The following is a 13,263-nucleotide window of genomic DNA, read 5'->3' as shown; positions in this document are numbered from 1 at the left end:
TCCTGTTTAACAAGTTTAACAACATGTAACACATACCCTCCAGTTGGCAGAAACACCTGTCAATTACAAGTACTAAATACTTCCACAAACCATTTAGCAATTAATGGACTACAGCTAAGCCTTGGAGGCAAGTTCAGAATAGAGTTGAAACTCAACACCAGACTTGTTTTTTAGAAAACCTGGAAGTATGAACTTCACTGAATTCGAGGAGCGGCTCAAAACCAGAAGTTGTGCTGCATTAAGAAAGCACTGGGGACTTCACTAGCAGTCCAGCGGTTAAGACTGCACTCCCAATGCACGGTGCCTGAGTTTGATCTCTAGTGGAGGAGCTAGCCTACAAGGACACTGGAAGTTTAACTAGCTAAGTTTTAACTTGCATATGGGGCTTTCCGGGTGGTTCAGTGATAAAGAATCCACCTGCCAAGCACGAGACGTGGGTCTGATCCTTGGGTGGTGAAGATCCTCTGGAGAAGGGACTGGGCAATCCACTCCAATATTCCTGCCTGGGAAATCCCATGGACAGGGAAGCCTGGCGGGCTACAGTCCATGGGGTCGCAAAAGAGTTGGACACAACTTAAGAGACTCAACAACTTGCATATGTTGTTTTCTTCAATCCCATTGGGAAATACACTATGGTTTGGGCTTTGTTGATGTTGTTCTCCATAGATTCTTCCTTGTTTTTGCAGAAATAGGATTATGGCTTATGGCTCAAGTCATCTGAAAGCCTCTCCAGGAAACTGTGCTCCAAACGGAAGACTCCACAGGAAGAACATCAGAGAAGGAAGTTTCTTTTCTCCTCTTTGGTAATGTTCGTCCAAAACAGTTTTCATTATCTCGCAATGCATAAAACCCCACAAGCACAATTTTCAGTAACCACCTTAAAGAAAAGTTGCCAGCCTGTGCTATTTCAGATGAAGCCCATATCCAAAGCACTCCTGACTCTTCATTTCAACTCCACACCCTCCTCAACCTCACTGGTCCCCAGTCCCCCACCCTCATTACACACACCAGCCCAGCACTGTGATTTTTACTGTAAGCCTCTGTGCCTCTGCCCAAACCTTCCTTCCTTCCTGGAATACCCTCTTTTCAGTCCTGGCTAATTATATCGACCATCTCACTTTAAGTGGCTGCTTAAAACTCGTTTCCTTATGGAAGTGATCAGTGATTTTCCTCTCACAGTTTAAACATTTCCCTAATAGGGGTCAGATAGTTTCATGCAATTTTGCACAGGTCAGTATATCTCTCATGTCTAGTCTTACCAGTGGTGGGTGTTAGTTCTGGTCTCCTCTCCACAGCCCTGATCACAACCTCACTAGGACCCGGACACTGGAACATGCTCAGAGGGATCACCTTAGATGTCTACTGGCACAGTATTTTTAGGAATTTCCTATTCTGATTGAGCAGTAGTCCTAAAGCAGACATTATTGGTGAAATATATAGCAGGAGGGCAGGATTACAGAAAAGTTCTGGCCAGTCAATTTAGTGAAGAAGTGAATGGAGGTGGGGGACCAACCCTTGGGGAAGCTGAGAGGACAGCTGGAGAAAAAAGGCAGGTGGAGGTGGAGGCTAGAGGATTGGGACAGACTAGGGGGTTGGGCAAAAGGCAGAGGAAGGGCGTTTCAGGAGGTTTGGGGGAGTTGTCCCAAGGCAGGGCCTTTCGGAGCCCGGGAACGAGACTGGGCAGGTCCGACTCACCTATGGGGTGGGGAAAACGGAAAGCCGCAGAACCGAAGAGCAGGTCACGGTAGCGTTGGAAGGCCTCGTCGAGGACGGAGCAGCCCACCTGCGCGGCCGAACTGAGATGGTATTGGAATTGGAAGCTGTGCGGGAAGATGGTGTACCGCAGCTCAGAGGTCTGAATGTACTGGGGCCATGGCCACAGGGCCGTCGCCCGCCCAGCGAACGCTGCCGCCAGCAGCAGCGAAAACCTGAGCGTGGAGCCTGCCATGGCCCGCCGGTCTGCTTCCCCTCGCCCAGCCGGCCGGGCCACGTGACAGCCTGGTCAGGTGGGCGGCGCCCGCGTGACAATCGGCGGGTCACGTGACCCGCTACAGCGCCTCACCGGTGACCCGGGAGTACTGACTCCCATCCCTCCAGTCCCAGAGTGAACCCGAAGCTCCTGCGGCCTGCGGTGGATGGTGCAGGACATCGGCCATGGTTCAAGTTCAGGCGGTTCCGGGGACTGGTGGAGCAGTAGCTAATGCACCTCCACAGTTGCCAGGCCTGCGATCACAGAACTATATGCGCAGCAGAGGATAGAAGCCTCACGTGGGGAGGCCGAGTGGACGAGCGAGAAAGGAAAGTCTCCCGAGCCGTGAACGCGGAATAAAAGGTCGCCAGGCCTCCTGGGAGGTAAAGGACGTCCCAGGCCCAGGGAACTTCAGAAGCAAAAAAAATGGAGACTTAAAACCACAGGCCCTTGTGATGTGAAATGCTGTGGGGCAGAAAGGGGTTGGAATTAGGTAGTCAGAATGGCTCAGCTAGAGAGTGCATCACAAGATTACAAAAATGGGAACTATTTATGACTGGGGAAAAGATGTGTACTTTCAGAGCAAGCTTGAGGCGACCTGTTTCCTGGCTCTGGAGTGGGTTCTTTTTTAGTGCTTAATAATCTCCCAGTAACTGCCCCCAAATCCCCTTCTCACAGACAAAAATGCCACAGACAGGGTAGGTCCTGTACTTACTGCAAGTGATAAGACATTGCTTGTACTTTGGTTGCAAACTGAAGAACACCCAGAGATGACAGGTCTTATACCCAGAGAGGAATTCTGCAGGGGTTTACGTAGAAAGCCTGAGAATCAGGACTTAGTACAGTAGGAAATTGAAAATCAGCCCGAAGATTTGCATTTTAGAAATCTCATGTTGAGTGGTTGGATGGATAAGAAACCAGTGAGGGAGGCTTTTTTTAATTTTTTTGGAGTTGGAAGATAATGAGAGTTTTAATTCCCACAATGGGAAAGGAAGAGAGCTATAGATCCAGGAAACAGTGGGTATCTGGAAGCAGAGAGGTTAAGGGGCTTGAAGGCTGATCAGTGAGAACACAGATATTTATTGAGTCAAGGACCCTGTCTTTGTTCACCACTGTATTATCAGAGCACAGTTGAATCCCTCACTGCAAAAGGAGATAAAAACAGTGCTGTTGTGAGGCATTATTTGGCTAGTAGGTAATTTTTTAATTCTAAAATTGCATTTTAGAATTAGAAAAAATGGTAAGATCAGGAAAATGAACTTTTAAAAATAAAAGTCTCTTAAAAATCATGATCACTTATATCTAGGCTTTAGGTACCTGTTAAAGTGAAAGTTGCTCTGTCGTGTCCGACTCTTTGCAACCCAACGGACTATACAGTCCATGTAATTCTCCAGGCCAGAATCCTGGAATGGGTAGCCTTTCCCTTCTCCAGGTATTTAGCAGTTATGTATACATGGCTCACGGGCTTCCCTGGTAGCTCAGTGGTAAAAAATCTGCCTGCAATGCAGGAGACCCAGGTTCTATCCCTGAGTTGGATAGATCTCCTGGAGGAGGGCATGGCAAGCCACTCCAGTACTCTTGCCTGGAGAATCCCATGGACAGAGGAGCCTGGAGGGCAACAGTTCATAGGGTCGCACAGAGTCGAACACGACTGAAGCGTCTAAGCAGCAGCATACACACCTTATGTTGGGAAATGAAATAAATATTGTCTCTCACTTTTTTTAACTTTTCAGGATTCAAGAAATTCCTCTTAGAAGGTCAGTTATGCTATTTAATAGAACAGAGCTTGTAGCAAAGGAAGTAGAAATTAGATCTCTCAGTTTCAGATCCTAGTATTGCGTATTTACACTAATTTCTATATGGCTTAAACCTAAATTTTCATCCTCTCTAACAAATGCCTGAGTACTTCACCAATTAGGAGAGACATTACCCAGTTACTTAGGGAGGAGATCTGAGAACCATTGTCCAAAGAATCAAGTTCATAATCAGGTAGTTGTCCCACAGGATCAATAGTTTTTTTTTTTTCAGGATCAATAATTTGGGGAGAATTCAAAACAAGTTAAAGGTGAGAGCAAGAGGTCAAAGTGGGGTTTCAGGACTGGGCAAGTGCCATAACTCCCCTTTCTGTGATACTCAACCTATATCAGGAGAGAGAAGTAATTTACATAAAAGAGCCACAAAATGAAGAAGCTGGACCCAAATAAGGAGACTATAAAAATTACTAATGAAAATACTTAGAGATTATTGTTGAGAGATATTCCAAACGTATTCCAATTATTCCCTCTCTGACCAGTATATCAGACAATCAGAAAAGTAATAGACAATCATTAAAATTTTTAAAAAATCATCAGAGTCTAGTTAAATATTCAGAGCCTAGCAGTAATAGTAGCAAAAATTAAAATCAATGGTTATTTAACATTATAAACTGTTCAGTTTGCATATATACTACATTGCCATCAATTTTGACAGTGTGTACATGTCCATCCCAAACTCCAACTGTCCCTTATATGAATAACAAAAGCAATGACACAGATAATGTGTATTATATATCTGATTGTTTTCTCTATTTTTTTTATTAAAGACAAATAAATAAAATATGATTTAACTTCCATATGTCTGAAAGTGAAAATTGCTCAGTCATGTCAGGCTCTTTTCCACCCCATGGACTATTCAGTCCATGGAATTCTCTAGACCAGAATACTGGAGTGGGTAGCTGTTCCCTTCTCTAAGGGATCTTCCCAATCCAGGGATTGAACCAAGGTCGCTTGTATTGCAGGCAGATTCTTTACCAGCTGAGCCACAGTATCTATAGCATCTAATAAAATTAGTTTATCTATCAGAAAAAGAATTCACTGTCAGACAATGTATCCAGATTTTTGGCCCATAAAGTGGAGTCATTAGTGTAGAAGGAGAGAGGCGGGAATGACTAATTTTGCCTGAGGAAGTCTTTCCAAAAGGAAATGATTTGAGCTGGCTTCCAAAACATGAGTTGGCAGGGAAGGAGCATGGGCAAAGCACAGAGGTGTGGAAGAAGATGGTATATTGAGCAAGGGTTTATGGGGATAGCTAAGGAGAAGTGTGCCATGATGATCTCACTTCTACCATACTCCCTTCTCCTTCAATGCCTTTCCCACCTCCCACTCCCACCACCTACTTGAAGGTCTAAACTTACATCCTACCACCCTGTCAATCTCTGACTTCTCAAATTTGGGTAAGATACCATAGCCCTCTAAATTTTTCTCCATCAGAGCACTTATCTCAGTATCGTAATTGCCTGTCCATTTGTCTTGAGTTCTCCATTAGTGTGAAAGTTCCTTAAAGGCAAGTTCTGTATTTACTGCTGTATTCCTAGCCCTGGGCACATCTCCTTGGAACTCAACTTCAAAGACCTGGGAGATCCCAGCCTGCCCTACCTGCTGATTCTTTGTGAGTGGCAGGTAAAAGGGGAGGGACATCCAGAGAGCATACCTGGGAGGGACAGTAAGACTGGGAAAATTTAGCAAAATAATAAAGAACCTGCCTGCCAGTGCAGGAGACCTAAGAGATGCAGGTTTGATCCCTGGATTGGGAAGATCCCCTGAAGAAGGAAATGGCTACCTGCTCCAGTATTCTTGCCTGCAGAATCCCATGAACAGAGGAACCTGGCAGGCTACAGTCCATAGGATTGCAAAGAGTCAGACACGACTGAAGCGACTTAGCACAGCACACAGTACAGTAGTGCATAAAGAGAAAGACTGACAAAAATTACTTTAGAAAAAGTAGGCTGAAGCTGAGTGATAAAGTAACGAAAGGAGGAGATTCTTGATCAAGATTCTGTGTACTAGATAAATGGTACCTTATTTATCTCTCACACCAGCTGTGTGAAATTATCATCCATATTTTACAGTCAAGGAAACGGACTCTGAGAATTAAAAATAATTTGACCAAAGTCCCATAGACAGTTGTCAGAATCAGTATTTGAACCCAAGTCTTCTATGCCAAAATCTATTGCTTTTATATCTATCATACTTACTTGAAAGCTAAGCTAAAGATTGTATTGAGATTTTATTCTTAAGTCTGGGAAGCTAGTGAAATGTCTTAGCTGAAGAGTAATGAGACCAGAGTTGAAATTTGCTCAGGTCAGTCTGTTAACCTATGTAGGAGGACTTGAATGGGGAAAGTTGTATGCAGGTAGATTAGGTCTGGGGTTGTTGACTCAGAGCTCTCTAAACAACTGACCATTCTCACGTGCTGTGGGGCTCAGAAAATGCAGACCCAGATTCACCTAGGAAGGATGACTTCATTTTTCTTTTCCCATGTTGGCTAGCCAAACCAGTGAGACTTAAGCTTTGTATAGGTTGTCAACATTTACAGAAGTGGAGATGGCCAAAATTGGCTATGCTCCGTGACTCTCTTTATGCCCATTCCATATGAACTATATGGAAGCATCACTACCTCTAACGCACCCTGTTACCTCCAGCTTCTCCAGTGCCGTGTCCAAAATTCAAGTACGCTATCCAGTTCCCCACTACTAAACATTACAGCGTTCCTTGAGGTTACTAAAAATATTGTGTGTCCAGTTTGTCTTCTTTTTGAGCCTTATTCCCCTCTACTCTCTTACTTAGTCATATAACTGTTCCAGTTATTTTTTCAGGCTTGTTATTGTTTAGTCACTCAGTCGTGTCCAACTCTTTGCGACCCCATGGACTGTAGCCCACCAGACTCCTCTGCCCATGGAATTTCCCAGGCAATTATACTGGAGTGTGTTGCCATTTCCTCCTCCAGGGGATCTTCCTGACCCAGGGATCAAACCCGAGTTTCCTACATAGGCAGGCGAATTATTTACCGCTGAGGCACCTGGGCAGCAACCCCTTTTCAGGCTTACCCCCTCATTCTTTTTGTTTAACATTTTTCTGTTTTAAAATGTTTATTTTAAAAAATAAATATTTATTTGGCTGCGCCACATCTTGGCTGTGGCATGTGGGATCTTCGATCTTCATTGCAGCATGCAGGATCTTTAGTTGTGACATGTAGGATCTAGTTCCTCCACCAGGGATTGAACCCAGGCCCCTTGCATTGGAGCACGGAGTCTTAAGCACAGGACTACCAGGAAATCCCACCCCCAACTAATTATTAACAACTTTTCCTAACTCTAGACATGCATTTCTTGCAATAATTGGCCTTGTCCTGTCTCTCTGCAGTCCTAGCCTACGCACAGATTTTTTTTTTAATTGCCTGGATATTTACATGGGAGTTTTTCTTTAGTTTCAGAAAAACTAAAGCCCTGAGGGAACTTTCAACAGATCTGAGCAGAAGGAGTGACAGTGGGGAAGAGGGATATGGGTCAAATGCAGTGATGTTTCAAATACAAAGTGACCAAACTCAGCAGCTAACTGGGGAAAGCAGGGATGGGGACAAGTGAAAGAGGAGAGAAAAAGGTGCACTAATCTGGTTTCCCGAGGGAATGATGGGGCCACTGACTGAATACAACATGAAGCGCCAGTTTTGGAAAAAAGATGATGAACTCTGAGACATGCTGCGCTGGGGGAGATTGAAGGACAGCAGAGTTAAAATGTCTAGGAAGGCCAAGGAAATACAGGCTGGGAGCGCGAAAGAGAGCTCTGGGCATCATCTGCTCAAAGATAATAGTTGAGATCATAAAAATAGTCAAGAGAAAATGGGAAAATGGAAGGAAGACTAAAAAATAGGGGAAAAGAAGATGCTGGTAATAGAAGTGTGTGAGGGATAAAAGGAACACAGAAGGGATATAGTGATTAGTAGGGTGGACTGAGATCAGAGATGTAGATAAGGGTAAGGGCTTACCTGAGCATTGTTTTTTAGTTGCTTTAAATTTTTATTTATTTATTTTTGGCTGTGCTGGGTCTTTGCTGCTGCAGGGGCTTTCTGTAGGTGCAGAGAGCAGGGGCTGCTCTATTTGGTGGTGCTTGGGCTACTCACTGCAGTGGCTTTTCTTGCTGCAGAGCACGGGCTCTGGGGCACGGACTTCAGCAGTTGTGCCAAGTAGGTTCTAGAGCACAAGTTCAAGAGTTGTGGTGCACGGGTTTAGCTGCTCTGCGACGTGTGGAATCTCCCCAGATTAAGGGTCGAACCCACATCTCCTGCATTGGTTGGTGGATTCTTTACCACTGATCCCACCAGGGAAGCTTACCTCCTAACTTTAAAACACAAATGTGTCATAAGAAGCCCTCACAGTCAAAATACATTGATTTTATCTCCATGACATGCCTTTTTGCTTGCAAGACATATAGGGACTCATGTTATTTCAAGGGAAAGGAGGTCTACTGAAGTGATATACATAACAACCCAGACGAGAAGGAAAACCAGACTTCAGAATGAGCCGAAGTCAAGGGCCTGACTACTCTCTCATCTCCCTCTCTCTTACGACTTATGTTCTCTGAGTATCGACTCCTCTGGTCAGTTTTCTCTTTGCTTGTCAAGTTACTGGAACTTCCTTATAATCTCTAATTCCCCTGTGACTTGACATTTATTGCACAATACCCGAAGTTTTCCATGACTTTACAGCTTGAGAATCCTCTCATTCTTACATCTGTGCCTCTGGAGATCCCACTATTTTTCTAAAGCTCTGTGCAAATCAAGATTTTTTTTTTTCATTTTTCTTTCTTTTCTTGCCTTGCCGTGAAGCTTTTGGGATCTTAGTTCCCTGATGAGGGATGGAACCCAGGGCCTGGGCAGTGAGTGCATCCGGTCCTAATCACCGGATCACCAGGGAAGTCCTAAATCAAAATTCTTCTGATCTCCCTGGAAGAATAGTGTACATGTTTCATAATTTAACCAGTTACCTACGATGCACACCTAGGTTGCTTCCAAGTTTTCTCAGTTACAGACAGTGCTACAATGACATTTGTACATTGTACGTTGTACCCGCTATGATTTTTAGAGGGTACTGGTTGCCAAGCTAGTGTGTTTTCATCCTTTCTCACCATCAATACCTTGCTTTTCATTTGGAAATTTGATCCGTCAGTTTGGTAGCTTGGATGAGACTGAGCTAGCCCTGGTTTAAGCCACGTACTTAGGGTTACCTCCCCCACCCCCTCACTATAAACACTGAGAGGCGTAGGATAAGAGTGTACATTTCCACCAATAATGTGTGAAAGTGCCTACTTCATCACGGTCTTCCAACATTAGTCTTCACCTTTTCATTGCTACTGTTGATGCCTTGAAATTAACTTTTAGCTCTAGCAAGATGCATGACTTCTACATCATTATAGAAAAAGAAGCTGGATCATTCTGGAAAAAATAAGGAGATTGGAAGAAGTAACATGAATATATAATTAACCAAAAATACAAAGATTAAAAGGATAGAAATAAGCCCAAACTATCTAAACCTATGTGAAAAGGTTAAAGTGAAAGAGGCTTTGTGGTGTCCGACTCTTTGAAACCCTCTTTGAAACTATACAGTCCATGGCATTCTCTTGGCCAGAATACTGGAGTGGGTAACCATTCCCTTCTCCAGGCGATCTTCCCAACCCAGGGATCAAACCCAGGTCTCCCACACTGCAGGCGGATTATTTACCAGCTGAGCCACCAGGGAAGCCCAAGAATACAGGAATTGGTGGCCTATCCCTTCACCAGCGGATCTTCCTGACCCAGAAACCAAATCAGGGTCTCCTGCATTGCAGGCAGATTCTTTAAATACTCCCATTAAAGGACAAAGACTCTCAAATTGAGCACCCCCCCCCAAAAGCCTAAATGTTATTGTTAAGAGACCTTTTATTTTGCTTATTTATTTTTTTGGTAGCTAGACAGGGACTTGAACCCTCAACCCTCAGATTAAAATTCTGATGCTGTACCAGCTGAGCTACCCAGGCTATTAAGAAACATTTTAGATGAAGTCTGAAAGAATGTTCAGAGATGTACCAGAAGAATGCAGACAAAAAGGGAGCAAGGACGGCATTTATTAACATGTGAAAAGAACTCAAGACACACACAAAATTGAATGAAACAAAGATAAATATTTTTAATGATAAAAGGTACAACTCACAAAGAAGATAGAGATCAGAAACCATTAGACACCTAACAACAAAGAAACAAATATACCTAAAGCAAAAATCAGAAGTATAAGGGAAAAGAAAAAATTATAATCATCAGTTCAGTTCAGTTCCTCAGTCGTGTCCGACTCTTTGCGACCCCATGAATCACAGCACGCCCGGCCTCCCTGTCCATCACCAACTCCCGGACTTCGCTCAGACTCACGTCCATCAAGTCAGTGATGCCATCCAGCCATCTCATCCTCGGTCATCCCCTTCTCCTCCTGCCCCCAATCCCTCCCAGCATCAGAGCCTTTTCCGAAGTGTCAACTCTTTGCATGAGGTGGCCAAAGTACTGGAGTTTCAGCTTTAGCATCATTCCCTCCAAAGAAATCCCAGGGTTGATCTCCTCCAGAATGGACTGGTTGGATCTCCTTGCAGTCCAAGGAACTCTCAAGAGTCCTCTCCAACACCACAGTTCAAAAGCATCAATTCTTCGGCACTCGGCCTTCTTCACAGTCCAACTCTCACATCCACACATGACTACTGGAAGAACCATAGCCTTGACTAGATGGACCTTAGTCGGCAAAGTAATATCTCTGCTTTTGAATATGCTATCTAGGTTGGTCATAACTTTTCTTCCAAGGAGTAAGCGTCTTTTAATTTCATGGCTGCAGTCACCATCTGCAGTGATTTTGGAGCCCAAAATAGTGAGACATATTAACATTTCTCTGAGAATATTGTATCAAGTGCAGAAAAAAATAAGAATAAGAACATCTTGAATGATGTCATTAATAATTTAAATATAATAGATTTAGAATCTTATATCCTACACAAATATATAAAAATTTTGTATCTCATATGTTATTAGCTGTCCATAAGACATTTAGAAAAACTGGCAAAAATGTAAACATTACAAAAAGTAAAATTCTTTTTTTTTCTTACTCAAAGTTTTCCAACTCATTTTATTTTGTGGTGTTTTTTTCTTACTCAGAGGTTTCCAACACATTTTATTTTGCAGTTTTCTTTTCAAGGAGAATTCTTATAGGATAGGTTCTTTGACCATAATATATAAAAATTGAGGAGGAAAAAATCTAAACATGTAGATATATTTTTAAGATTCTAAATAATTCTCAGGCCAACTATAAAAACAAATATGTGGTGTCCCAAAGACAAAAGAACAAGATGAACATGGAGGATCTTGGAATACAGGAAGAGAAAAAAAGCAGAACTTTATCGTCCTTCCCTCCCCCAGGTTGTTAACTATTGAAGAATCTTTAGGCTCTCCTGAGCAGTATAACCTGTTTCCCCTCCTACCCCAAATAGGGAGAAGGTATTTGCTTTACTCTCCCCCCACCCCGTATACTATCTCACTCCTTGTACCTGGGCTATAAAAATGGACCAAGGACCCATGTTCAATGTCCGCTCTCCCAGACTATCAGGAAGCCGGCCCACTGTGCCAGCGGTGACTCTCCCCTCCCCCACCCTAATAAACTTTATTCTCCTTTGATTCTGCCTCGTGTCTGGAATTCTTTTCCAACCCTGGCATGGACCATAGCAAAATACTCCTAGAAGCATATCAGAAGAAGAATGTCTCCTGTCCAAACATTTTATTACAGGAATGCAAAACTAGTTAAACAACAGAAAATGCATTAAGGCAATGTTTATATTAAATAGCTTGAAAGAGAAGGACCATATTCTAGAAGTTAAGAAGGAAGTTGATATGGCTATTCTTAATGAGACATCTTGATGAAACAGAAATAGAATGGAACTTCTTTAACAAGAAAATGAATGTACATATGAAACAAAAGGCAATAGAGTTTGTTCTTGAAAGTCAAGAGTAAGATAAAGATGCCACTATCCTTAATAAGACTGTTTAATCGATGAAATAAGACACATTTTGTAAAGGAGGAGACAGAATTATCATTATTTGCAGATGATAACGATGTCTATTTAGAAAATTTGAGAATTATCCAACGAAACTATTAGAATGAAAATAATTTCAGTCAAGACCTGATAACAAATAAATAGAAAAAGAAAGCTTTTATATGTATATGTTAGCAATAACAAATTATGTATGAAATCAAATGGAAAATTTTGGTTCACAAAAGCAAGTAGGTTAATGTATGTGAAACACCTAGCACAGTTCGTAGGAGATAAGGTTATATGAATAATCTGTAACAATAAAATATTGACTAGAGGTGAAATTACCAAGACAAAAGATACATTTTAAGATTCTTGATTTTTAAAAATATGTATCTAACTTTTTATTAAGTATTTTCTGCATGTTAGAACTCTGGTGGTCAGTGTCGAGATCAAGACATAGAACATCTCCAGCACTCCAAAAGTCCCCTGCATGTCCCCTCTTGGTCCCTAGTCATTTTCCTCCCAAAGGTATCTCTTTTTTTTTTTAATTATTCTTTTAATAGAAGATTGATTTTTCTTTTTTAAATATTTATTAATTTATTCATTTGGCTGCACTGGGTCTTAATGGTGGCATGTGGGATCTTTAATCTTCCTTGCGACATGCGGGATCTTTAGTTGCAGCATGTAGAATTTTTTTCTTAATCGTGTCGGCATTTGAACTCTTAGTTGCGGCATGCAAGATCTAGTTCCCTGACCAGGGATCGAATCCGGAGCCCCCTGCGTTGGGAGCATGGAGTCTTAGTCACTGGAGCACCAGGGATGTTCTGCCAGGATATTTCTGACTTCTGACCACACTGATTACTTTTGCTAGTTTTACACTTTATTTGAGTGGAATCATACCTATCTATCCTTTAAGTCTAGCTTCTTTTGCTCAGCATTGCATTTATGAGATTTATTCATATTTCTCATGTGCTTGTAGATTACTCATATTGCTGTATAGTGTTTCCCTGCATGAATTTACCATATGTTTCCATTCTTCTACCCAACTACTAGTACTTTCCAGTTGGGGACTATTATGAAAAGTACTAAAAAAAAAAAAAGTACTACTGGGAGCACACACGACATGTATGATACCTGTCTTTTGGTAGACAGGAGGACAATTTCCTTTTCCATACCTACCCTACCCATGGCTTCCCAGGTGGTGCAGTGGTAAAGAATCCACCTGCCGATGCAGGAGATGCAGGAGATGCAGTTTCAGGCCTGGTCCAGAAGATCCTCTGGGGAAGGAAATGGCAATGCAGCCCAGTTTTCTTGCCTGGAAAATTCCATGGACAGAGGAGCCTAGCAGGCTACACTACAGTCCATGGGGATGAAAAGAGTTGGACACAACTGAGTGACTGAGCACACTCACACACTAGATTGAAAAGGGAATGTGCTGAT

The 13,263-nt window shown here is 42.5% G+C and overlaps 1 protein-coding gene across 1 annotated transcript in view; it reads right to left on the bottom strand.

Moving 5' to 3' along the window:
* HEXA (hexosaminidase subunit alpha) overlaps window positions 1-1,967 on the bottom strand; it is a 34,010-nt gene extending 32,043 nt beyond the window's left edge. Inside the window, exon 1 of the mRNA XM_068963771.1 lies at window positions 1,696-1,967. Within this exon, the coding sequence (XP_068819872.1) occupies window positions 1,696-1,948 (253 nt within the window). The 5' untranslated portion in view covers window positions 1,949-1,967. The remainder of the gene's footprint in view (window positions 1-1,695) is intronic.
* Between the last annotated feature and the right edge of the window lie 11,296 nt (window positions 1,968-13,263).

This window comes from Capricornis sumatraensis, chromosome 2, assembly GCF_032405125.1.
Source record: "Capricornis sumatraensis isolate serow.1 chromosome 2, serow.2, whole genome shotgun sequence".
In the NCBI taxonomy this organism is placed as follows: domain Eukaryota; kingdom Metazoa; phylum Chordata; class Mammalia; order Artiodactyla; family Bovidae; genus Capricornis; species Capricornis sumatraensis.
This window is presented reverse-complemented; position numbering and strand designations above follow the sequence as displayed.